General features: G+C 42.4%; 1 protein-coding gene across 2 annotated transcripts in view; it reads left to right on the top strand.

The window, feature by feature from the left end:
* The window catches only part of RFX7 (regulatory factor X7), a 48,740-nt gene that overhangs the window by 4,283 nt on the left and 17,204 nt on the right, over positions 1 to 27,253 (top strand). For both annotated transcript variants that reach the window (XM_088519944.1, XM_088519950.1), the window contains exons 2-4: positions 18,688 to 18,721; positions 25,698 to 25,780; positions 26,540 to 26,662. In XM_088519944.1, coding sequence (XP_088376070.1) covers positions 18,688 to 18,721; positions 25,698 to 25,780; positions 26,540 to 26,662 — 240 coding nt within the window. The remainder of the gene's footprint in view (positions 1 to 18,687; positions 18,722 to 25,697; positions 25,781 to 26,539; positions 26,663 to 27,253) is intronic.

The raw sequence follows: 27,253 nt of genomic DNA, 5'->3' as shown, positions 1-27,253 counted from the left end.
GCCCCTGTTAGTTCTGGGCTCGTGATACTGTGTTAGAAAACCAGATTAGCTGATTTTAATAGCAGTGTTTTCTAATCTTTTGAAAGCTCCATCCTTGCTTATGACTGAGATCAGTCCTGCTGCCTCCTGCAATTGCATCTATCGCTCCTCATTAGTCATCGTGGGGATTGGCGCCGGCGGCTCTGCTGTCGAGTGAATGTCCCACCGTTTGGAAAATGCCATTGAGATGTCTCGTAGTCGCAGTTGCATCTTATTTGTGTGCTTGGATGAGCAGGAAAAATGACCGACTGCGTGGGTATTTTTAATGAGATACCTGGCTGTGGAGAGGCAGCTTGGAGGGCACGGGTTTGAGGCTCTTTGCAAATGCAGGTGTAAACAACTTTTCAGCTGTTTTCGTCTGCAGTTGAAATTCCTGTTGCACCTTTATTTTTTTTTTTCTTTATCAAGTTGGATGTGTGTGTAGTCCAGCCCATCTGCATTTACTCTTTCAGTTTCTTGTAGCTTGGTAGAGGGGTACGTGGAGTAAAAATCAACAATTCTAGATTTGCTAAACAATCTATCAATATTGAGCGGAGAACTTGACATTCCTGTAACTAATTATAGATTTTTTTCTGGTTATCCTATACCTCCAGCCCTAAACACATCAACCACCCTTGCTCCTTTCTTGATCCCTCTCACCTCACTTTTGAAGGTGGGAACACAACTTGAAATTCCCTTTTTAAATATTTCACTACTGTTGTGAAGAACAAGATTATTATTGAACAGATGTAACAGAAGGCCACATTTATTTCAGTAAATCTGAGTAATATTACAAGTGCATCTACCCCATCTCAAGAAGTACTTTGGGTCCCTCAGGTAAGGGGTGCTGTAAAACTGATTTTTTTTCTTGTCGCTAGCCTAGTTTTCCCTGTATTTATGGCCTGTTGTTTACAGATGATTGTGTGAGTGCCCTGTCCTGAATGTTCCTTTCACGGTGTACAAGCAGACAAATACAGGGAGAAATGTGAGCTGTGGACTGTATTTCAGACTTGTTTGCAGCGATTCCCGTGGAGGCCGCCAGCCTCCCTCAGCAAAGCATTTAGCTGAGTGTGCTTCTCCTTCGCCCCCCGTTTCCTCAAGTATATGGGGATGTAAAGCAGGTTTTTTCATCCAACTCCATGAGTTGGTCAGGGTAGCTCTTGGCTGCCGTTCTGCAGAAACACTTGCTCCTGAGGTGAGACCTGCCTCCTAGGGCAGGTGTTTCCATTAAAAAAAGAAAACCCCAAAACCTGGCCATTCGGTGCACTCTTGCTTTGACAGTAAGTGAGGTTTAAGCTCTACGTATGTGCCTGGTCATTTACATGTCACTTTTTCCCCTTGGGCAAAGCCCAGGTAGGGCGAAGCGTGTGCTGTTCCTTGCTGAAAACCAGCTCCTTCCGTGGAGCCGCGGCCTCCTCGCAGCGCGGGGATGGCGGCGCCCGCGCGGGCAGCGCGCTGCCCGCTTCCCCACGGGCTCCGGCCTCCGCTGGCTGCTGGAGCTTCTGTGTCAGCAGGTGTGGGAGCCAATTTGGTCTACAGGAATTTTTACAAGGTTAGAAAATAAACCTGAATAAAATGATTGCTGACCTCTCTATAACCTTTGGAGAATGGTGTTGAGGTTGGAGAAAATATCCTGGCCCTGGGTATGGCAGAAGAGCTTTGCAGAAAGGAGCTGTTCTGAATCCTCTTTTAGGAAGACTGGGACCACTCTTGTTAGTGACTTTGTTTTCCTTTGTTTCAACAAACAGTAGGATCTAAAAAAGTATGTAGCGTAGAAAAACAATATTTGAGTAATAAAGGCTTGGCTAACTTTTACTACCATTCGTTCTAAAATAGGAGTGCATTGAATTGTTGACTTCACAGCATCAAATATATGCAACTCCTTATTGCAGAAATATTCCCTTTCCACCACAGGAGTTCTCTTTGTTGAAGAAAATCAGACAGTGCAACATTGTGGTACGGAACGGCATTTCTAATGAGTTCTTAATAAGAACATCATCCCAGATTGTGGGATTGTCATCTCAGGCCTCCATAGCTGGATTTCCTGAATTTGGGTCAGTTTTGTGCGATTTGCACCTGTATGTATACCATTGGCAAGTAGGACTCCAAATCTCAGCCAAAAAAAGAGCACTCAAAAATCCCCCCTGAAATTTTCTCAATGCTGTGCAAATTTATTAGAGAAATACTGAAGCTGGGTAGGATGATGGTACAGCTAAAGTTTGGGTGTTCAGTTTTATGCTGAGAAACTGAGCAGATTTTTAATTGATTGTCACTTGGGATGTTTTTTCTTATTCTTTTTGGGTGGAACGGTCATTTTGAGAGAGAGGATTGAGCTTAATGTTTTTATACAGATCCTCTAACTTGTGTCTGTTGCCTTCTCTTGGTACTCCACTCTGCAGCTTGCCAAACAGAAGTATTGGAGAAGGGCCAGAGCTGCAAAATTCAGATCAGGATCAAAATTTGGATTTTTGGTTCAAGCCTCTCTAATGTCTAATATTACAAAGCCTCATCTATAAATAAGAAACTTCTTGTAATTGCAAAGATGTGGAGATAGAATAGCTTTCTTGTATGCGTCTCAAGCAAGTCAATATTGAATGGTGCATTGCATGTTTGAAAAATTATCATCAGATCACTTAAAAGGTAAATTGAATAGATACATATACAGTGTTCTGACATGCAGAAAGAGCCCAATCGGAAGACCAGTATTTTTCTTTTTCTCTCAAGCCAACAAGAAAAATCCCTTGAATAAGTCTAGAAACTCCGAGGGTGTTAGAACGTTTTGGGATTTTAGGGGGTTGTTTTGTTTTAATGCGAGTTATGCAGTATCTCAATTTAATGCTCTCTTGATTTAATGGAAAAAGGATTATCTGTCATCAAGTAGGAGGCTCGTTATCGGCTGCTGTGCCATCAACAGGCTCTCTATAAACTGTCGAGTGTGGTGTTTTTTGTGTGTATTTAATCATTAAGACAGTGGGAAAACATTTAAAACTTTCCTAGTATTTTCCCTGTTGCCTCTTTTTAATTGGTTGTGGTTGCTGCACTGACACTGCTATCAGGAGAGTCCGGGAGCTGTTGGGTGGTTGCAGGAGAGGAGCTGGTCTCTGTTTAGATGCGATCTGCACCGTGACTGCAGGGAGGTCTCATGTTGTAGCTGCTTGGAATCATTCCTAGAGAAAGGTCGAGTTTTGCAGCTTGGAAAGGAGGAGTAAATTTGGGGTGCACAAAGTATTTTCAAACTCTTTTTAAAAGCTTGTATTTTTAGCACCTTTTAAACACCCAAATGCAGTTTGCTACATGATGCGCGTTATCAGACTCAGCAAACCTTCCAAAACCTCTATGTGTTGTTTTTTCCAGTCATGTTTGTTAATGGTACTGGAAGTATTGTGGGGCTGTCTGACAGATTTCTCTTCAAGCTGCCTACCCTGAGGTGGCCACTTAGGGGTAATTTTAAGTCTATTTTTTCAGTATACACTTTCAATATAATGTGCTCTCCACACTGTAGAGACAATTTCTTTTTTTCATAGGTGAGCATAGGAATTGGCCTTTTTCTGTTGCTTTAAATCTTTTTTCTTCCTTTCTTTTTCTTTCACTCTTTTTTTTTTTTTTTCCCTGGCCGATCCTAGAAACAAATTCCCAAGCCACTTGGGAAAATATCAGGAAAACCAAAGGAGACGAAAGCAATACGCATTAGTAAAGCAGAAGAGTGGAGTAGTAATGTTTTAAAACTCTTCCCTTAGAGCTTTGTGCATAGTAAACAAGAAATGGAATGCAAACTGAAATTCTTTTACATAAGTGCTTTCATCTTATGCATTGCATCCATACATTAATTTAAGAAAACTGAAGTGTGTTTTCTTCTCACCTTTTAACAAAAGAGTATAGTATTCTTTGCAGCTGCTATTTTAAGTGGATACTGCATATAGGCTAGGATATAAATACTTAAGAGTTGGTTGTGGATATTAACATGTACTTTTGGGGGAAGTGCCCCTACCACCTTGAGCATTTTGCTAAACAATATGTTTCATCTATCTTTTATACAATAATACTTTCACAGAGCTGCAGGGGAGAGAGGTCCTCCTTTTGCTTTTAGCTTAGCCCTGTGTAACAGTTATGCTGAGGAGCAACTTTCTGCTTGTCCAACGTGGGTCGATGCCGTTTCCTCTGGGTTCACGTCAGCTCTTAGTTCAGTTTCCGGGCACTGTTGAGGTGGTGAGCATGAAGGGCTGGCTCGGTTTGTACGTAGGAGATTGACCCAGCTGACACTTACTGTAAAGGGATTTGAAGTGTGGGATCCTTTTAAGTTTTGTTGTTGTTTGTTTTGCTGTTGTATATTGCTGAGGCTATATAAGATGTAATCTTTTTATAGCTTGTGAATGTACTCTGTTGTGAAGTGCATGGTTATTGCAGAGCCAGGGTTTGTTTCTAAGGACATATGTTTCTTCAAACATGCCAGTGTTTCTCCAGAAAAACAGATTCTGCTCTGCTTTGCCTGCAGGTGCTGATTGTCAGGTGCTTCAAGATTGGGAAGAAAATCTAGTTACTGGAGAGAGCGCTCTCATTAAATGAGGCATCTTCACATCTCCTCTTAGAGGAAATTTGTGGTTAAATGTCAAGCTCCATAATCCACGGCTGTCCTTTTTGATGGATAGTCTCATGGGTATGGACAATCCATATTTCTTCGTCAAAAATTCCTAAGTGCCATTAAAAGCTTGTTGGGACTCTTGCCAGTGAAAAAGTTGGATTGCATCGGACAGCAGGAGTTACAGTGGTTGCATTCATTATTTCAGTTGCTTATAAAGCAGTGAATTAACTTATTTTTAAAGCTGTCAGCAATACAGACAAACTGTTGGAACTTCTTAATAGCAGGTTGTCTGGAAGTCTTTGCCTCGAGAGCATCTTTCTTGGGCAAACAAGAGTTAGTTTGTGTCCGTGTTGTGCTGTGTTCCAGGACAGGCCATTTGTTCTGCGTCACCACCTCCTTGCCCTTGTTTAGGAGCCACCTGAAGGTATTTGGTGTAGTTTTTCTGGCTTTAATTAACCATATCCTATATATTTTTCCCTTCCTCTTCAAAAATGTCACCATATTAAAATATAGAGTTAAAAGAATGTTATTTGGTACAAGAAATTACAGTATACTTGATCTGAAGACCCAAAAGTGTATTAGGGAGAGAGAAAAAAAAAAAAGGCTTTAATGTTTATCTAGTACAAATTCATTTTATTGATGGAATCGTAAGATTGGATCGTATTGATGGAATCACTGGACAGAAGCGCTTGCCCAAGTGAGCTCTGTGTTTGTTGGTACTTGCATAGGCAGCAGCTTCTGCCTACAACTGCCATCTCCCATGCTCTGTTTAGATTCAGAGGTTTCGTACTTCTCGCAGTGTTTCTCAATGAAAGGTAAACAGTTACTCCGTGGTCCTTATGTTGATTATACAAAAGTCTGTTGCTGCAGATGAGGAGCACGTGACTCGTCCTGCTGTGCTCAGCGCTGGGAACCGCAGCAGCAGCCTCCCTGGGGCTGGCAGTGCGGGTCGGCGTGCGGGCTCGAGGAGCACCTGTGTGCAGTGCTGTGCGTGGGGACGCGGCGTCGCTCCGCCTGTGCTGGAGCACGGCCTCCTGCAGGAGAGCGCATGGCTGGGCATAGGCAGGAAGTGTAGACCAGGGCAGAGCATTCAGCTTCCAAATGAAAGACCATGGGTTTTTGATGCTGCAGCTAAAGCTCTTTGGACTAAAGTAGCACGCATCACATGAGGATACAGTCCCAAGAGTGAGGGCAAGGAGCCTTTCTCTTGCTGAGGGCTAAAAGCCTTTCAAAGATACTTGGTGGGTTACAGATTTGTCATCCAGTGAAAAGCATGAGAAGCCATTTGGGACTAGGGGCCACATCCCTCCCTTCTCTAGTGGGTTAGAGCAAGCGAGACTTGCTGAGGCACTTCGCTGCCAGCCCTCAGAGAGGGGAGGGCATCCAGGTGAAGACTGGACTTGTGTGCGTTGGGGAGCTGGGCCCGCCAAAGGGGATGTTGTGCCAGCTCTTACTCCATCTCTCCATGAAGAGCGGTAGCACATCCCAGAGTGAATGAACATAGACGTGTTGTTGGAGACGCAGAAGGCTGAGGGGGGACCTTACCAATGTAAGCAGTGTGCTCTAGGTGACCCTCCTTGTGCAGGGGAGTGGGACTAGGTGATCTCCAAAGGTCCCTTCAATAGTTCTGTGAAGGCCAAGTCCATGGAACGCTGGCGGAGTCGCCACAGAGCTTCCTTATTCTCACCCTGAGCCGCAGGTTGTTGCGTGCGGGGTATGTCTGGGACTGCCTTTTCTTGCCTGAAAGCTGCAGCTCCTCAGAGCCTGCCGAAAGCAAAAGCCAACAATCATTTTAAAATCTCAGGAGAGTCAGAGGCTGTGCCCCAGGAACTGTTTAACTAAGCACAGATGAAGTGTGGTGTTTCTTTGATTAGGATACATAAAAAGGTTGTGTTTTTTCATTTGCAGTTTTATTATTATTATTAGACCTATTTGCATTTTGAATAGCAAGTGTGTTAGGGCTTAGACCACTTACTGTTAGTGGTCATGTAAGCTGAATAAATTAGTTGATGTTTAAAAGACAGTCAAATTAGTCAAATGACAGTAGTCAAATCACTGGTTGCATACATGGAACGAGGGTGTGCTGGAGAACTTGGGCAGCTTTTGCCTTCAGAAGCCTGCTCTGCAGAAGCACATTCATTCAGATTAGATTGCAGTGGTGTAGTTCAATAATTAGTTCATACACAGCTGAGAAATGAATTGACAGCTGAGAAGTGTATTTGTCTTTTTGAAACAGTGGCTGAGTAAAGTGGGACTGTCAGATCTAGTTCTAAAAGTTTGGAAAGGGGTGTTTTGAACAGTTGAGTTTAACAACTAGAAATAGCTTACTGTGTCAAGTAAAAATGCTAACTAATTATTAAATGTGCTGAAGACGTAAAAAAACTTTTAAGCTTTTTACAGCCATTTGGTAATGCTGATTTTTGTGGATTTAATTACAGTAGACAAAAATTTATCTAAATGCAATTTAGAGTGAAATTTCTGTTAAAATACAGTCTAGTTAATAGTATTACCATTTTTTTAATACAAAAAATGCTAAAATACTTGACCTGAAGACTTGATAACCTGTAAAACTTAAGTCCATGACCTATGAAGATACTTGGACGGCGGTCTGTTATTGATTACTTCTGAGTACTAGTTGGATGTCTGATTACTTTTATAGTCATGTGCCTGAATGTACGCTATAAATAATTCTCCTGGTTAATAAAGCTTTAAAAAAATGATAGTACCCTTGAGATTCAGCATCTTTAGACTGTCTAAAAAGGGGGAGAAAAAAAAGCTTTTCTGCTCAGTACTATTAAGCTTAAGCAGTCCCCGCTTAGCTTTCTTTAGCTATGAAATGGGCAATAACTTGCATCTTTTCCTTCCCAAAACCTTGCTGCTTTTGGAGGTATTAGGAATGTGAGAATTTCTTGTCATCATGGTTCTGTAAACGAAGTCAGTTAATCTTGTAGCTTGATTAAAAACTATTTAAAATTAGATTCCTGTACTGTTTTCAGTGTATGAAAGCCCAGTTTCTGTAAATAGTTAGGCACATGTATATACTGGGATATTGCCTATCAACAATTCCCATGTGCTCAGAGTAAGCCATTTGTGATGGAGTAGATGTTTGCAGTACCTACTACTAATAATGTGTATTTGTAACTTAAAATGATTCTTGTTATTTCAGGAAGGTTCTTAGTTGCCACTGAATATTTTATTAGCTTTGTGTCAAACGTTGACCCAAGATATTCAAGAATGGGAACTCAAAATTGAACTTCTAAAACTCTGACACCACTTGGCTTTGGAGTCCAACATGAACCTGCTAATCGGAGCTTTTAGATCTTGCTCATCAAAGAAGATAGAGCTGCTTTTGTGTTTAGTAGGTTTATCTGCCCCATGTTTGCATATTAATGAGACCACTGATTTATCTTTCAAAACCAGTGTACAGTGTGTGAGACAGAATTTTAGATGTGTTATAGTAGTAAAAAAGGTTTAAGAAACAAGTATTACCATTCATATTAGTAATTGAATAAATTGTGAAAGAAGAACAAATAGTACCATGTTACTTGAGCCATTTTATGAAATGAATCTTATTTCCAGAGCAAATGCATTACCCTGTAGAGGCATAAGGAAATAGCTCCAGCCTACTGTACTTTCTGGAGGATACGGTCCTTCCTCTGTTCTGTCAAACTTGGAAGAGTGAGCTACAACTGCAGCTTTATTAATTCAGCTACCCAGTAGAGGAGTGGCAGGAAAGCAGTATACAGAAAACAGAAATCAAACTTAGTTATAACAATCAATTAAAGACATTTTAATCTCCTGGACACAGGCATCTGCTCTCCTAGTGGCTCATTTGCACAGGATCATGGCTCACCGGAGTGAAAATCCAGTGTGACTGACTCTGTACTGCTAACAGGCCTATCTCTGTTCAAAAGAGCACCTGGTAGCAAACACAGGTGACGTTGGTGTGAGACCTCCATGCACGTATGGCTCAGTAAAATGTTAGATACTTGCAGATGATAGTCAGTTGTGTGCTGCAGCCTGCAGGTGAGGTGCTACAGTGCAAGAATCTCAGTCCATATTGCTTTGGTAACTTTCTGTCCAAACTTAGACTCTGGTGTTATGATTTTTGGAAATTAGCAAGTTTAATGATTTTTTTTTTCTGAGATCTGTTGTAGATTTTGTAATGGGTGGATTTTTTTGTTTCTGCATGTTTTCCTAAGTAACTGATGGTATAACTTTGCAGTCTGTTAGGAGAAGTTTGTGTTGAAAATATTATGAATTAATGAAGTAATGAGAATGTTCTGGAAATCATCCTAAATGGTGGTAAACCCAATTTGTAACCTGCGTGGTTTCAGTATGCTACCCAAGGGCAGGACACATGCTGTCTGCTATGTTTTTGCAAGGAAAGCTATGATATTGACAACTGTAAAATATTATATTGATATGTTTACTGGTAATGCTGTGCCAGCAAAGCAGGAAAATAATAGCCAATTTTGCGCCTTTTTTTTTTTTCCAGTTGTCTTTAGAAATAGGCTGGGCAGAAGATCTGAGTTTAGCGCGATCTGCTGATGCAGACTGTGCAGATGGTCTGTGCTGAGGAGATGAAGTTCTGAACTCTAAAATTGGGGTATCAAGTGCCGCTTTAGTATCTGCTGTTGATAATTTACCTTAAAAACTTAAGTTTTAGAGGAAAGATGTAGTCTGACAGACTTGACTGTTCATTCCTCGCCGCTGCAGAAGTACCATAGCAGTGAAGGAGGCAATGGGTGGAGTGAAGGTGATTGAGTGAATGGTGCTAATCTTCCTTGTCGTATACATAACGCTGACAGTGAGGTTGCTTCTTTTGGTTGCTGTGAAGCTCCGTAAGCCTCATGGGTTCACAAGTCAGGTAGTTTGTAGCTGTAATCTTGTGTCAGACCGACGGGCTGCATCGTGCAGTCTGACATGCTCATTCGACACATTTAGTTAAACTCTCAGCACCTCAGAGTGAATGCAGCTGCTCAAACACAGCTTTGTAGCTAGGCACTGAATTAGATGCATGCAGGTATGAACTTACATTGCTTTAATATAATTGGAGTTTGTATGGCTGCAGTTTTCAACAAGCATGGTTTGCATGTTTAGACAAGCTCTTGAGTCTGCAAGTAAACTAAAGTTCATCTGGGTTGCAAGCGAAGGATAGGAAGCCGTTGTGATAGATCCTGTTAAGATCAAAGGCCTTTATAGTGGGTTAATCTGAGCTTTGTGTAACTATGCATGTAATAAAATAATCTGATAAAATTTGTACGTATATGTGTGTGTGAGATAAAGCTAAGCAGAGTGTAGAACCATTCCCATCTTCTCAGGGGTGTATATACCATTTTGTTTTGCCCTCAACCATTCACAGCCCCCCTTTCCGCAGGAGAAGGAGGATCCTACAGCAGCAGGTCTTCATTCTGCTGCGCGATCTACTGTGTAGCAAGGTGCTCCCTCCTTCATGCTGCGTCCTGACGGTGAGGGTGCACGGCTCTACATTTATGGAACGATTTTGTCTTCTCTGAAGTTGGTAGTACAGAGGATTTTTGTGTGCAGGTTGTGTGGTGTGTGCGACTGCCTGTGTATTTTGCAAGTTGGATCCCCCCATCAGTTGTGCTGATGGGGCACGTCACCCCTTTAGTTTCCCGGGTCTCCTTTCTGGAGTCCTGTAGAACAAAAGCCTGAGGCAAAAAATCTCATCAAGGTTAGTACTGTCTCCAGTTCTGACCCCTGAGAAATATTGCCCTCGAGTAATAATGTTGTAACAGGATAAGGCTTCTGCTGAATATGAGCAAAAATTCTGTAGCAAATCTTTTAGCTGTCTTTAGACTGAATTTAGAAACACCCAAATCTTTCTTTGTAATTAGTATTGAGCCCAGAAGGCTTCATCCTGAAATAGGTCAGCTATTATGATAGATGATTTGACATTTAGCCACGAACCTGCCTAGCTGGTGACTGTACCGCTGCTTTCTGCTTTTAGCCAGGCCTACTTTAGACGCAGAGGTCCTATTCAAGTCGTCTTTTTTTTTTTTTTTTTTTTCTCCTCCTCATGTAGCTTTGGTGAGATCACCATGTGTTTTCTGTATTTAGCCTTTCTAGGCGACTGATCCTTGCAGCCTCATCTTAGAATACCCTGCAGTGCCTCATCTAGATTGTTGATAATAAATATAATCTGCAGCTCCTCTGAAATCGTATTATTTTCCCACATAATGTACAGAGGGCATCACATCCTTCAAATAGTGTGTCCTGGCTGGAGAGATCCTGCCTGAATACACACAGAGCAACACACAGAGAGCCCAGGTGAAAGGTATATGTGAGTGCTTGCTTTGTGTGCTCTAGGAGTTCATTGAAGTAACTTGTGAAAAAAAAGGAACTTCAGATGTGAATGTCTTGTTGCTGAAGTAGAGCACCTGGCAGCAAGTGTTGTGTAAGCTCTTCTCAGCTATTTTAAGAATTGTGGAGTAAGTCTGAGGTGTTGAATCCTGTTAGATTTCTTTTGAGAGCTGAGGGCAGGTTCAGGGGTCTGACCGTCAGACCCAGGCACTCTGCTGTCTGCCAGCTAGTTCCTTCTCAGGCCGTCTCCACAGTTCTTTACAGTGGACTGAATTTGAGATCTGGGCATTTTATTAGCAGCATTACCTTCATATAATTGGCCTTACTTAACACTCTCAAAATCATCATAGTCTTAGAAATGGTAAAGGGATTAAAGTTAATGTTTATCTCATGCTTGACTTATATTTGCCCTAGTAACAAGTGTTGAAGCCCTATCTGACCAATTTTAGCCTGCACTATCTTAAAATATAGTGGCATACGGAACCATTACTTTTTTCAGCACTGTGATCCAGTCTTGTTCCCTTCTGCGTCTGATCTAAAACTGGTCTCACTTGCTTTCTTCAGCAAGTGGAAGGACGTAGATTAGGTTACATGTTGTTAGGAACATCAGTGCGGTGCAGCTAGCCCTTGTTCAATCCTTTATCAGTTTGCTGTTTCTCTTGCTTCCTGATTTTGCCAAGAAAAATGATTTGACTTGGATTAAGGAGGAGTCTGCCTTCAAGCTGGAAGAGCCAATATTTACAAATTGGTCAGTACTGCCTTGGTCAGTGGAGACCTGGGAGTTGTATACTTCTTCCACGTCTCCAGCAGAGAGAACTGTGTGGCTATTTTTATGCTTTGGTGAAATAACAATACCTCATGTACTTGCAAGGCACACTATAAGTCCCTGTAACTTTTATCTGGAGTGGGAATATTTTTACATTTGAATACCGAAAGGTTGGAATTATCTCATTTTAATTCTTTTGCTTGAGTTTGCTTGCTTTTGTACTATGTTCAGGCAACTTAGAAGAGTAGTTGGGGTAAGTTTGTGCTACTGGTATCTGTTTTGTTTACAAATCTGTATCTGCTTGAGACCAGGTCTGTCTTTGCTTGTACCGATATTACACTGAATGAAAAATTTCATGACCTGATGTTGTAAGTTGGCATTTTATAAGTCTGCTGTGCTAGCTTAAAATTGCAACATACAGCAGAGGACAAGGTGCAGCTGGATTTGACAGAAAACTGCTGTTGCATATAAAATGGGTTGTCAAAATTTACTCTAAGATTAACCTACTTAGGAAGATCTCTTGAAAAAAGCTTGAGAGAACTTGGAGCACAAGCAGCCAGCTAATTGTTTCTTTTCCGCAAGGAAGTTCAGCTGTGTTTCCGGCAAGAAGTCTGGTTGTCTGATAAAGACTTTTTTTCCCCTTTTTTTAAAGTAGCCTTCAAATACAAGAGGCCCGTTGTGCTTCTGTCTTCAAAACTTCCCATGCCTCTGTTTGTTTGTTTTTAAGTGTTTTGAATAGTGAATAGTCAATTTTAGAAGTAAAATCCCATGGTATTGCTAAGAGGACCTATTCTGCAGCTCTCCCCTTCTGCCTTGTGTGGCATCATGGAATTGTAGGATGAAATGGATAAGTTAATTGATTTGTTGGAATATGAATCTGTTAAAGAAGTGATAAATTTTCTTTTGGGTCAGCAAGCAGATCCAATGCAACCAAACAAAGCTGATCTGGCTGTACAGTTTGGTCTTACCAAAAGGCACTCACGTGGGGAGGAAAACAAACTGCTCCCGTTCAGTAAGAGCTCACAGATAGGTGGGATTCAGCATTGCCTGAGTGGCACCTGCAGATGAATGTCCGTGGGTGTGATTGCGCCGTAAGACATTTATTGCCAACGTGTGTTTATTCCCAGATCCTCCTTCCTTTAGTTGTGTAAGATATTTAGGTGGAAGTGAGGTAGGTATTCTGACACACTTCCAAGTTGATGTTTTGAGAATTCAGAAATAGTTTCACTAATATATGATATATTTCAGTATATTTGGGAAGGAAAACAAAATAGACAATGCTATTTGGACTAGATAATGCTAACTTAATCCTTGAATATATTTGAAGTCACATGGAGCCAAAATTTGTTTCCAAACTGGCACATCTGAAAAGACCAGGTTTTGTACAGACTCGCACCCCACCGCACAGGCCATGGCTGAAGTCACCGGGAGCTGCAGAGCTGGAAACCTTCAAGTTCTGGCATGTTAAATGTCCGACCTTGTCCTGAAGGCAAGGCCGAGTATCCGCAGGGAGAGGAGGCTGCAGGCAGGGACAGGCCCCTAGGTGGCATCCGCAGCCGTGATTTTTGGCTCGTGCAGTGTCACCCGCAAGAGGTGAGGATGGAGCGGGCTGGGCAGCTCTGCAGTGCCCAGCTGAGCGGTGGGAACGCCCTGGCCGCGCGCGCTCTCGTCTGCAGCCCCAGCGTGCCCAAACTCGTGTTCTCCTAGCTGGGAGCCCGTGTAGTCATCACTTCAGCAATCCAGACACATACATCAACCTTTTGTGACTCTGCTTTCTAAATATTTAATTGAAATGCTTTTACAGCCATTTTACATCTTGAATCCGTGCGAGCCAAGCCAGACAATGTAGTGTGGCATATGTTAAGATGTTAATTGAGTAGCAGCACACACAGGCGGCTGTTCCGTAATTTTCTCCTCAGATGATCCTTGGCTCCGTTTAACACTTCTTTGTGCTTCTGAATGGAGCGCTACCCGGAGATATATTTAGAGCTGTTACTCTAAGAAACGCAAGCATTAATTTAGTAAGATTAGGAATCGGGGCCTGAGTCCTGCAGGCGTTGTTGGGATGCAGCACTCGTCGTGGTAAGTCGGTAGTAATAGCACCTTTCCCGTGGTACCGCCGACCGCAGTGCAGGCAGTAATCCTGTTACCGAGCGCCGCCTCGCAGCGTGCCACCACAGACAGGCTCTTCTTAACCACCCTCTGAGTTCTGCAGGGGATGTCTGGGTCTCTCCAAAAGGACGTGTGTTCAGTTTAACAATGATTCCCTCTGTTTGTGTGTGGCTTTCACAAAGATGGCTTACTCTAGATCAGTACTGTTGGTATTTAGCAGTGGAGTACCGCTCGGTTAGTGTGGGGATGAAAGGGATTTTTGGAAGAGAGGCACCGGGAACCTGAGCAGGAAGAAGAGCTGTTGGTTGTTCCCAGTGAGCAGGTGAGAAGCGTGGGAGGCCAGGCCAGCCGTGGGCAGCCTTGGCCCTGCGCAGGGACCTGTGCAAGACCCTCTAGACCCTGTTGTAGACTGCTGTCACAAATGGCCCTTGGCAGTCACCTGGGGGAAGGATTGATGCAGTGGGAAACGGAGGCTTTTCATAGCTCAATAATGGGCCTTGTGGCCACAGTATTTCTTCCTTGGCCGCCAGCTCCAACTGTTTCCCTGGGCATCCTTCGCTTTGGCATGGAAGGCTTGTTTGCAGGCATCCGAGTAAACGTAACGGAGCAGCACTGTGCCACCGTTCACTTTGAGTTCTGCACGTGGGCTGCAAGTGATTTTTTGGGAGAAGTCCTTCCAGCCTTTTGCACAGTAATTGTGTTTCTACTTTTCTCTTGAATTTTGCCAAGTTGAACTATTGCCATTATTGGCATCTTTCTTCCTTTGAGGATTAGTTTTCTGCTCTGTGGTCAAAAGCTTACCCTGGGTGCCTCTTAGGGCAGGGATTGTGGCTGGGGGAGCTGTGTGCCAGCCTCCTGGAGGTGCTGCTGTCCCTCTCCCGCTAGATCCCTGGCCCAGAACACTGGTTTGCTGGCGACACCTGTACTGTGGGGCCTGTGGAGCTCCTAGGAATGCTCCTGCTGATGGGTATTCACACAGCTTACTGTGCGTGCATACTTCTGCAGGATTTGCTGTGCTGCTGGCTTTAATATTAAATGATGACTGATTTACAGTCAAAAAGCTGATAAGGGTTACTTCCAGTGATTGCACAAGCTCTGAGAAGTCATACGGAGTTAACTGGGAAGTAGCTGGTAGGTTTGAGTGCTTTCTTTTTCCATTCTTCCTAACTACTTTTGTCTTTCTGGTCTCAGGTGTAAGGCTTCTCATATCCCTTGTGGTTATATGCCTTCAACTATTTACAGCATTAAGGAAATACTAAATATTCTTTGAACAACTGGATTCCGCCACCTCTTGTAATACGATATTCCCCTATTGCTTAGAGTGGTTAAACTACCTATTCCTGAAAGTAAGATAGTGCTTAATTTGAGAAAGGTTGGTAGCATCTGGTTTTATGCCACTTTGAAAAAAAAATTAACTCTCCTTGCCCTCTCTCCGACTTTCCTCTCCATCTCTCCCTCAGTGCAAAATAAATCCAACCAAGCACCTGAGAACACACTCTTCATTCTGCTCATGCCAAGTCAGGGCCATTAAAATGGAGCTGTTTGAGTAGAAATACATAAATAGGTCATGGTAAGCAGACACACATACTTTGGCATAAGATAGAAGAGCAGTTTGAGGAAATGCATTAGTCTGATTTTCTTTTTTTCTTTTTTTTTTTTCTTTCCTTTCCCCAAGACATCTTCAGGAGTTTGTCAATATGGCTTCGGCATTTAGGAGCTGAAGTTATTGCAGCATTCAAAATGTACGTTCAAAAGTCTCTCTGAGATCTCGGGCTGCTCTCGGGCGTAATGGTTAGGTCAAAAACTGAAAATGTTAAAGCTGGCTGTAGTCAGCCATCGAGCAACAGCTGCCACCATGTCTTCCTTGAGAAGACAGAGGGCTGGAAGTCTCCTCTGGTCTCAGAGGGGTTTTGCACGAAGCAGCTCTCTTGGGCCCTTCTAAAGCAAAGGCTAAGAAATGTCCTTTACTGTGTTAAGAGAAGCTGGGCTCGTGTTTTTGAGAATTCTGCCCGATGGCTGATGATCCTTGTTCAGAGGTGTATTTGAGCAACGCTGTAGTTTTGTTTTGGACGGAGCTGATATTTTTGAGTAGGATTTCCCTTGGCAGTAGAATGGAACCACATCTATCTTCAATAGTTCAGTGTATCTTAAGTTTCCAACAGTCTGCCTAAGTTTCCAACAGTCTGCTTAAAAGTTTCATCATTAATTGTGATAGTGGTTAATTCTTTTGTTGTAAATTTTTTATTTATAACTTTACACTCTCAGGTTCTTATGGTGAATTGAAACCTCTTGCAAATTGTTAATTCAAGAGCCATTGTAAAAAGTTTATTATCGCTCGTAGGAAACACCCTACCCTAGATTCAGAAGGATTCCATGTTATTCTAGATAAATTGCTCGTCTATGCCTGAATTCAATTTTAGGCCTAATAAGTGAATTCGTTTATTTTAACCTGAGGGAGGCTTTCAGCGTAGAGAATAATACTATTCATTCTTCTGAAATAGTATTAGCTGCCCTAACGCTATTCTTGTTATTCTTCTTGTGCCACCATTTGGTGAAAAGGAAACATTGCTCCACGGAACAGGGTGTATGTATATGCATACAAATATGTATGTGTGCCTATATATGTATGTATACATATAAAAGTTGTACTCATGGTCTTATTACTGCTCTTCTGCTTGTCCTTCTGCACACCATTGGTGGTACTGTGGGAACAGAGGTTAAACTAGAAGAGCCTGAACAACATTTGAGAGTTTCCATTTAGGGTCTTGGACTGATTTCTGGAGATAAAGGAGACTCTAGGGGTCAGCTGCCCTGATGACTCTACTTGCCTCTTTCTTTCTGCAAGAAAATATGAATGCAGACAGACGTGCTTATGGGCAGTGTGACAGAGGCTAGTAGGGCTGTCAGTCATGCTGGCTGCAGCCTGCTCTCCTGACAAATTTACCCCATGGTGATGTGTGCCAGCCTGTGGAATGGAGGCTGAGTTCAGAATGGGTTTGGTGTGTTCCTCTCCCTGCATCCCCTGCCTTTTGTGCACCCTTTCCCCGTTAAGCTACCGTGAGAAGCCTGGAGCGGGGTTTCGGTGCCGGAATGGGCATGAGCTGCTGCCTGCAGACGTGAACAGCGCTTTGTAAGAGAGGCTCTAGCAGCCTGGGCATCGTGAGACCTGGCGGGGACCTGAGGCAGGGGAGCAGGGGCTGGGGGGAAGGAAGTGCTTGTGCCTGGAACAGCCGGGTGTTTTGGTTGACTTTTGGCAATGTGCTATGCTCAGTTTGGAGTCTGAAGCAGGGATTGCCCTTAGCAGCAGCCACAGACTTCCACTCTTGGTGCCATTTGCTCGTTTTTTTTTTTTTTTTTTTCTTCCTTTCTTGTGTGTATGTAGTAAGACAGTGGCTTATGGAGAGTAAGATGACATTTGGGTGCTCTTTTCCTTTATCACACACTGTATTAAACCTAATCCCATTCCCTTGAGCAAAGAGAAGCTTCCATTTTACTGCCTTTATCACTCTCTTCTCAAATCCCAATGCTCTACTTTATCTCTTCCTTGTCATTCTTGAGTGTCTACCCAACTGACTGTCTTCTCCCAGTGCAAAATCAAATGCTAATGTATCTGCTTCAGTAGATGTCTGCTCTCCTTACCCATGGAAGTTTTGGTTAAATGTGATCGTTGTAGCTGTATGGAGCTTTTGTATGGGAATGGGCACTTCCACATCAGTAATAGTAGTGCTGGCAGAAAAGATTTTGGACCTGGTCCCAAAATGAGGTACCGTGGCAGGCTGCACAGCCTGCATCCTGCCTCTCTGAGCATCTCGGGCAACAGCAGATGCTGTTCCAGGATCCTTCCTTCTCTCTCCTCTCCCTGTACTAGAGACGTTTGTTTCTTCCTTGTGATGAACACTTCCATCGGATACCTTCCTCGATCCGTCTTTGTGACATAGTGATGCCCACATAAAAGTGAAATATTTGATAGTGATGGTCTTTGTTCTGGGTTAACGATAGTCTGAATTGTATTTCATACCAGTAGGAAAAGATTTCTCCCTAAACTCAGAAGCCAGTTGTTTTAGTGTTTGTTCAGCAAGTCTTCAGGATTAAAGACTATTGCTTTTTTCACACTAAAGCTCCCGCTTCTCTTCACAGCGATGGTAAATACCTTCAGATGATGCAGAGTCAGTACAAGCATGTAAAACACAGTAGTCTTAAGAAACACAGAAGCTGCTTACGGGTGTGTTTATGTGATGCATAATAAGTTCCATACCATTTGCACTCCTTGGCGCATTTACTGAGGTCATTTATGGCATACTTTAAATTCAGTCCCCACCCAGTCTCTTTTTAATAAACCATCTGGGAGGTAGTGAGATGAAAGTGGAAAACTTTAAGTTGTCAGTAGAATACCAACTGTTCCTGCTTTGTAGTAGCTCTTTGGAAAGCTAGAAATAAATGCCTTGAGGTGGTGGGATTTTTGGAAGCAGGATTTTTTTCTTTGTGTAAAGAGAATAAAAAGTAAAATGCATTTGAACTGTGGAAGAACATACAATATTCTGAGCCCAGTGCTGTGAAGTAGTTCATCCATCCTGACAGCTTGGCACATTGGGTTAATGGCTCCCAATTGCAATGATACTTAATTAAAACATATGCACAGCCTCTTCTGTAAAGAGTTTTTCTGTAAAAGAGCAAAACAGCAACTCTTCTGACAAACAGTTGCATTTGGAGTGACTATATACAAAGAAGTATCAGGATGAGTATTCTTCCATAGATTAGCAGGATATTTCACAGAAAGAGATGAAACATCTACTATAGTTACAGCTATTCTAAATTGTAATATTTTTGTCATTACTGATGAGATTAATTCAAGTTTTCTATTCTCTCTTTCTTCCCTCACGTCTAGCAAAACTGTACAATCTAAAGTGGACTGCATTTTGGTAAGTACAACTCCAGAATGCTTTTTAATATTTGATAAAATTGTAAGGCCAAAATAGATGACTCTAGAGACAGACATTTGGCTGCTATTATGAGGCCTTTTCTTGTCAGTACTTCAATGCACGACTGCTAAATGTGATCAAAAGTAGTTCCCATTGCCAAAAGAAAGTATCATGTGGCTCTAATGTTCATTTTCATGAGAGTTTTTTCCCCTCTTCCCAAAGCAGCAGCATGATTACTATGCTGGCCAGGGTTTCCCCTTGTAGAACTGTGCACACAGATAAGGCATGGCAATGTGCCCTGCTACCTTTGTAAGTATGGCTGTGTTCAGTGCAGGGTTGTGTGTTGCACAGACCAGAGTCTGTAAGAAGTAAATTGTGCCCTTGGGTTCCCTTGCTCTTTTGCCTTTTGTTTTGTTGTAACAGCGATTATTGCCCTTGACTACTTGTTGCTGTTTCCTTCAAGCAGTTGGTTAACGACCAATATTGCCTTTTAGGGAAGGAACTGTATTGAATGTATGTTTGTGCAAAACCTGGCATGCTAATGTCCTGGTCCGTGTAAACCTTGCAGGTGCCACAATTGTCAGATTTTTGGTTTGTTTCTTTAAATCCTGTCGACCTCAGAGGTTGTGCACCATGTCAGGTGGTTTCCCAGAAATGAGCAGGGCTCGTCTTAGGTGCAGGTGCTCATCAGTTGTGTTTCTTGGGACAGAGATGTGCCATTCTTGAAAAAGCAAAGTCCTTTAAATGTATAAACATCTCCTTCCATTTGCAATAACAAGATCTAGACTGTCAGAAGAGATTATTTCTGGGAAATGTATTCCTAGGACTAACTCAGGAAGTGTTTTTGCCTATTTCTGTAATAATAGTGAGCAAGCTCTAAGCTTCTTTAAATCAGGAGTCTGAGTTAATAAGTCTTAAGATTAGAAGGAACTATTTATTCTGACTTTCTATCTTTTGTCATTTCATCCAGAAGCAGGTAAAATAAGATGACAACACAGACAACCATCTGGATACTATCAAATAGAATCTATCCAGCTGAGCAGGGGAGGAATACCTTAAAGTCAAGTTGTCAAAGACAAATTCAGATGGCACTAAGTTCTTCCCTTACTATGTTGTTTTAATTTACCGTGTCCAGAAGTTTAAAGCTAACTGTGTTGTTGCGTTGCAAACAAACGTGGGACCCGGTTTTACCTATGCTTAAGAAGAGTTTTAGGCTGCATTAGACTAAACAAATGATGCAAAATACCCTTTTTTGTTCCCCCTTTTTTTATTTTTCAGTGGCATCTGTGGACAAAAAGTAGGTGAATATAAGATCTTAAATTTGACCTCTGCTAGTCTTCAGTGACAAAAGGGCGAATTGCTCTTGCAAAACTACTTACCCGGCTCTTTCTGCAATACAAAATGGGAAGTGAGGGAAGTTCTTTTGTAATATCAGGGAAGGAGAACATAAGTAGCCAGCTAATCTGCTTGTTAAATAATGAGAGAGTAAAGTAGGACTATTGGAGTGTTGGATTCTGCAGGCTCGTGGGCCCGGGCTGCGGAGGCTGGGAGCGGTGGTTGCTCCTTCGTCGAAGCCGGTGTTGGCGTTGGTCTGCGTGGCAGCTTGCGCTCATCCGTAGGGTGGGCGGCCCTTGGTCGGAAGAGCTCGGGCATCCCCGGGAGGCACCTAGCCTGTCTTGGAACAGAGCAGCAGTTTTCAGCCTTCAGGTACATTGGAAGGGTGCTGATGATATCTTAAATCGTTTAAGCATCACTTTGACAGCAACTTAAAAAAAAATCAGCCATGGAGGAAACTATCAAGCTGTGTTCACAGTTGTTTTGTGTTTGGCAGCACCGGTTTTAGCCGTGGCGTGTGGATTAGCACACACAGGTGCAGAGACGATGCTTTCTAGCATGGAGGATGTCTGGTTTACAACATGGTACCAAGAAAGAAAAGGGAAGAGACAAAGGCGATGGCAATGGTCTCTGCTGTGGAAGCAACTAAGAGCAGAGAACTGTAGAAAACAGATAGTAATGAGGATACTAAAAGAGCAGTTTTTATTTGTACAGGAGACCAAAGTTATTTGCCTTAACTTTTGTGCTGTACTGTTTGCATTCTGACATACTGTCAGGTTCTGGAAGATCATAAGAAAATCGTTGTGTGCTGTGCAATCCAGAAAAGATAATTAGCAAGAATTGTGGTGTAAACAGCCATTAAAAATTCATTATAACATCTTTTTAACTGTAGTAAACATGTCTAGAAGTAGATCCTCTTATGACTTTGCTTGTTATATTTGTTGCTATGTACTAATTGAACTCTTGAACCTGATTTAAAAAATGGTATGATCCATATAATCACTTAGCAAGAAGGTTAAGGCTTCTTTCCTTAATCTGCTAAAAAGAGGTCAGTGCTGGTGAGAGATTGCTGGATTGATGGCAGTAATAACCAAAGCCACTGATGTCTGGAGCAGTTGTAGTGTAGGCAGGACAAATACGTGGGCTGCTGCTGCTGAAGCCGTGTGCTTCGGCATCCTGCTGCAGACCAAGTGGTCACCTTGTTACTTCTGTTTGGCTCTGCAGAGAACACGGAGAAGCTCCGTGCAGCTTCCGTGGCTGAACTTGGGTGCTCTGTCAGTACAATGGTGCCATGTATTCTTAGGGATTGTTTGGAACATTTAGCACCTGAAGCATGTCTCCGTTGCTTCTGTTCAGATATGGCATATTGGATGTGTTTATTAGCATCTCTCTTTCAATAATAATAATAATAGCTTCTTTAATAATAATAATAGTTTAAAATATAAGTGATCTTAAAACTATTTTCCTTCTTGACTATACTCCAAACAAACCATCTGACCTTGAGCAAATGATTTAACCTCAGCATCTTGCTTCCCTTACTCGAAGCGAGGGGATTATCTGCTTGTCTGCTCTGCTATTCTTAGTCTGATTGTTCAATAATAGATATTTGTTCTGCTGAAATATGATAACGTTTAGGACCAGCCTGCCGCTAGGTGCAAGTTACGTTGCCATCGGCATAGCCTTGTTTACTTTCCAGGCCTGAGAGTTTAGTTGGAGTGTAGTTATATGTAAATACCCAAATGTAGATCTGAATATGAAGATCAGTCTGTTTCCTCTAAAATGGTAGTATTGCAAAGAGCTTGCAGCAGTGCCTCTGGGCATTGACTCCTCTTCAACAAAACTCTAAGACAGAAGTAACTCGTAGTTCTACCTTCATTATGGAAATGTAAAATCATTCAAATTTAATGCTGTTTATTGCTGTGCTAATTAAAGAAACTCTAACTCTACTCATCGTTCCTTGTATCAGTAGTAGTTTCCTTCTTCATCTTGCTTTACAGATGGCCTGTCTGCTTTTTTTCTTCTTGAAAACAACTCAGAAAAAGCACATTCCCTGGAGATTTCCATGGTAATTAATTTTGACAAATTTAGGGTGAATTTCCCCAGCAGTCAGAGCTGCCAGCAGATCAGCAGTCAGAGCGCTCTGCAGCAGGGGGGCTCGGGTTCAGCTCTGGGTTCTCCAGGTCGGAGCCGGAGCACAACTGAGCTCGTGTTTCCTGTGGCGCAGATGGATTCCCCAGCAGCATGCTGGGCTGGGCTGCCGTTTGTCCCCATGTGCTGTGAAAAATTTCAGTGTCTAGTTATTGTCACTCAGAATGGAACCATATGTCAAAAACTGCCTTTTTCATTTAAAAAAAAAAATTGGCCATCCTGTTCTTCCCAACTTTTTATTTGCTCAAACACAATGCCAACTAGATGAAAAAGTTGCTTTTGTTCCTATGAGAGCCTTGTTCTGTAACTTTCTTAGGCAGCAAAAGGACAGGTTCATTTGGACCAGATCTGTGTGGCTGCTGTCTTGCAAAGATGAATTGGTCTCTGGATTAATTTGTTTGCACAGAGCTGTATTTTGTGCAATTCTTTTGTGGAATGGTGACTAATGAAACAAACAACCAACTCGGTCAAGGCGTGTGCTTCTTGATAGGCTGCTTGAAGGTCTTCACTGATCTGTGAGTTCAGGTTTCTAATTCTTTGTCCTGAGTTCTTCTGTGTCAGATAGCTAATTTAGAGTATTGGACATTTTTTTTCCTTCTGTTTTAACTGCAGTATGAATACTGCCTGCTCCACATGTTCACTGAATCTCCCTTCGTTTGATGTGATTGCAGTTAGAGGTTGTAAGAGATGAACACAATGCATGGAGACCTCGCATAGCACCACCTTTGCTATTGTAGGGCTTTGCACCTTGGTCCTGCAGCCAGTTGAGCACTCTGTGTAGCTTTCTAATGCAGCCTCAAGAAACGTGGTTTAAAAATAACCTTTAGAGAATTAGACACCCTTCATTTAATTGGACGAAGAGAGTCAGTCCATTAAGGTCAGGAAACTTTGAGCACAGTTTTTGCTTAGATCCTTCTAAGTAGTGGAAAAGGATTCCCCAGATGTTTTACATTCCCTGTGGGTTTTAAAAACTATTGTCGCATAGACTTTAAAGGGTTACACAAAGGGGAATGTTTTTTTCCAGGAAGCCTCACATTGACTATTAGGAGAAAAATGAAATTTTATATTTAGTATTCTTTCTTTTTACTCATTTATATATTAATCAAGCTTGACACAAAGGAAAACTCAGGATGAAAGAACTTTCTGTTATTATTAATTATGATTGTTATTTACTTTTGCTTTTTCCCTTGGTTGGAGATTCCTAGTCAGTTGGCCAGATGAAGTGATTCTCTGCTTTATAAATGTTTATATGACTGCATTAAAAAACTGCAAGTTTTGTTACTTTGAGCAGTCTCAGTAATATCATTACTACTGAGCTTGCTGGAGACTTGGCATTGAGAACTGGTAGATGTCAGCTGAGGCTAAAAAGAAATTATACTTATTAAGATTGTGAACTTAATTTTGAGAGTTTTAGAAACGTTTGGAGAAAATAGCCTAAATGGAGCATAATAGTTTTGCTTCCTGATTTGTGCCGATTGCCAGCTTCCATCCCTTTGGTGCAGCTCCTTCATTTCTAAGATGGATAAATCTAAATAGATTCAGGCTCATCTAATAAGCTTAGGTTTATCTAGTTATTGCCCAGGTAGGATTACCTTCCTGGATCCCTGTGGCCTGTTAACCTTCCTGGATCCCTGCGGCCTGTTAACGTCCTCCTTGCCTTCGGGCTCCCCCGCAAAGGGCGAAGGAGTCGTCCGGAATGTGCTGCTGGTGGCAAGGCCTAGAACAGAGCAGCGGGTTTACGACAAAAACAGTGAAACCAAGTTACTACCCAGCTTTCTGTGCCGAAGATGTGAAAAATTCATAATCCTGAGCTGTCTGAGCTCTGGGGAGGCAGTTTTGCTGACGAGCGAGTTGCTGGGTAGTTTCCACTGTCGAAAACGGTTTCTCTGTTGTAATCCCAGTCACATTCTTCTCTTGACATATGTTGTTTTTCAAGTGAGGGGCTTCGCCGGGGTGGCCTACATAGCCACAGCCCCCCCTCCGGGCCCGGCCCCAGCCCCTGCCTTGCGCCGGGGCTCCCGCCCAGGGCAGCGCTAGCGGCTTGATGTTCCCCGGCCTCTCAGTATTCACCCCAAATCCTCACCCTTTCTGTTGCAAGGTAGAAGATTAGATTTGAGAGGCTCTCTTCCAGGGCTTTGTCACTCTGGGGATTAGCGCTTACACTATGAGGTTATCTTACCTGAACTGTGTCTGAGGGCAGACTTCCCTGGCATTTAACATTTAAAAATTCCGTGAAGCAAAGGAGATATAATAAATGCAAATTTTCTTGCTGTTGTTATATTTCCTTTATGTTATTTCATTGAAGAATTTGTCACTGTTTCCAGTTGCAGGTTTATTGAAGGGCAGACCCAAGGCTGTGATTTGTGCAGAGAGAATTTTGCAAAATGCTCCATGAAGGAATCCCTCCTTGGATAGGTGGTGGTTGAAGCACCGTTGCTGTGTAAGCTGCTGCAAAAGCCGCACACAAATTGGTGTCAGCAAATTCAGGAGTGTGTCAAGAGGAAAAAAAACAACCAAACAAAAAAAAACCAACACAAATGTTGTGGTTTGCCGCAGCTGATAAAAGCAGCAAGCGTAGCCAATGTTACCTGGCTGCTGCTGGAAATGTTTCTCTTGGCTCTGGGAACATCTGTCACGTTGCTGGTAGCCCACTTGTGTGAAACTGTTTTATTGCCATGTTTGTCAGCTGGTCTTAGGAAGCTCCTGCCTTCCCCACGCTCCTTCCCCAGTCCACGTTTTCCTGGTGCTGCCGTTGGGAAGGGGACCCCTGTCTTAGGGCAGCTGCACGTGGAGAGGAGGTGGGAGCCCGTCCCTGTCCTCTCCCTTGGCCACCAGCGGGCGAGAGCCCTCGGCCTGGCTGCAGGCTGGAAAGGCTCTGCCCGGTGGGGACCCTGGCTCTAAATGAAGTTCAGGTATTAAGGTCCTTCACTTGAGGCTGGTCACCGCTGCAGAAAACATTCAGGTCTCGCTGGCCGTCAGTCCTGCCCTCTTCCTTCCCCTTAGGCAAGGCTGTGTTGGTTCTGCAGCATCTTCTCAAAGGAGTGTCCCTTTGCTCCTTGCTGCGTGGAGACCAACTGGTGAGGATCAAGTAAATTAGCACAACTGGTTTTTTTCATGTTTGAGATCATTTAGCTGTTAATTCATTGTGGTAGTCACTATTTCTCTACAATAGGTAAAATTCTCACCATATCTCATCTGAAATGAGGTTACTTTGGAAGAATGGGAGTGAAATAGCGTGGGAATCTAGTATCATAGCATGGCAATTTAATATCAGAGAGATTTCTGTTAACTAAATGCCTTGTTTCAGTGTGTTTGATCACTTTCATTTTCAAATGAAATAAAAATCAAATTCACTTCAATAAATATTGCTGTTATCTGGAATATACTGTTTCTGTGACAAGTTCCAACTCTCCAGCTCATCTTTTACTGTTTGGTTGCACCCAACCTTTTTTTTTTTTTTTTTTTTTTTTAACAAAACATTTTTGTCATCTAGCAAGAAGTTGAGAAGTTTACAGACCTAGAGAAACTCTACCTCTACCTTCAGCTGCCTTCGGGTCCCAACAATGGAGACAAAAGGTATGTATGTGCTTTTGTGTGTGTACATAAAGGGAAGCAGCTAATTCTGAAGTCTTTATAATTTTCTTGGCTCTTACATATTCAGCATGCATTTATATGCTGTGTTTGATGGAAAGTCTTTAATAAATATTTAGGACTTTTCTAAAAGGTTTTTCTTCAAAACTTTGAAATCTGTACCACATGAGTAGTTTGTAAACATAAATCTGCCATGCAATGCTCATCAAATAAAATGTTGTGCAGCCTAAGCGTGATTGTTCCTTCTTTTCTGTAGGAAGTGATAATGTAGCAACACAAATGTGACGGTAGGAAAAGAAAGAATTCAGAATATTTTTGGTAACATTTGTTTGGTTAAAGTAAGAGCTAGAAAGACAATCTGGAGATCACAACATGCCCAAGTTAGCCCAGAATAATTATAGGCAGAGAAGTGCCTGAAAGTACAGTGAGCTCTGCTATGAAGGTTAGATGCTTCTGAAGACTGAGCAGGCAGAAGCTTAGGTGGTCAGTAAGAAACAATAATTTTAAGAGAGAAATAGCTGAACTCTCACCTGTCAAAGAGACAAAATATGGGGTCACTTTGCTAAATTGTAGGTAAACATGGAAGGTAACATGCCCATACATGAAGGAAGAGCTAAATTTGTGAGGCACTGGCCTTTTGTCTCTCTGGTGTCTCTCCATCCATGTAGGTGGTCCGTTTTTAAGTTTTGTAACCAAGGAGGAGCTATAGAGTGACTCTGCCAAAACTCTCTCTTCTTTCACCAGTGATCAGATCTCCATGTCATCTAGCCGTGCGCAGCAAATGCATGCATTTTCTTGGATACGGAATACCTTGGAAGAACACCCGGAGACATCCCTTCCCAAACAGGAGGTTTATGATGAATACAAGTGAGTGCTCCTAAGCTGAATTTGTACATGTGGCTATAACAAGTGTTGTGACACAAGCTCTGCAGATACTCTGTTAATAAACATGTACAAGTGCATGTAGAATAAGTAGTCCTTAAGTACTAATGCAACTGAGAAAATGCTAACTGCAGGGAGGTGAATCCCATTCATTATTTCTGCCTTTGAGAGTAGGACTGTACCATTTAAGCTGTGCATTGTGTACACTGAAATACATATACAAATATTTCTTAGCAAGAAAATATCAATAATGCTTTTTTGTGAAAAAACAGTGATATTGGTAAAAAGCATCAGTTACTATCTTACAATACGTTCTGGTCTAGCTTTATGTATGTATATACACATACACGTGGGGGTGTGTGAGACTGCCTTTCAAGGGTGAAGGTTGAATTTCCATTTTCCTCCTGGGAATGGAGCTATTTCAAACCCGTCATACCTTTCGCTCTGCAATAATGCCTAACTGCTGGACCTTCCTGCGGCAACTCTGGTTCCTGTACAGCACAGTGAAGCATAACTGAATATGTATGACACCAGTAACCAATCCCCAGCAAGTCTGTGCTGCGAGTCTCAAAGCTA

Source organism: Tinamus guttatus, unplaced genomic scaffold (genome assembly GCF_059628265.1).
Source record: "Tinamus guttatus ecotype Peru unplaced genomic scaffold, ASM5962826v1 Tinamus_guttatus_pri_ptg000004l, whole genome shotgun sequence".
NCBI lineage: Eukaryota > Metazoa > Chordata > Aves > Tinamiformes > Tinamidae > Tinamus > Tinamus guttatus.
This window is presented reverse-complemented; position numbering and strand designations above follow the sequence as displayed.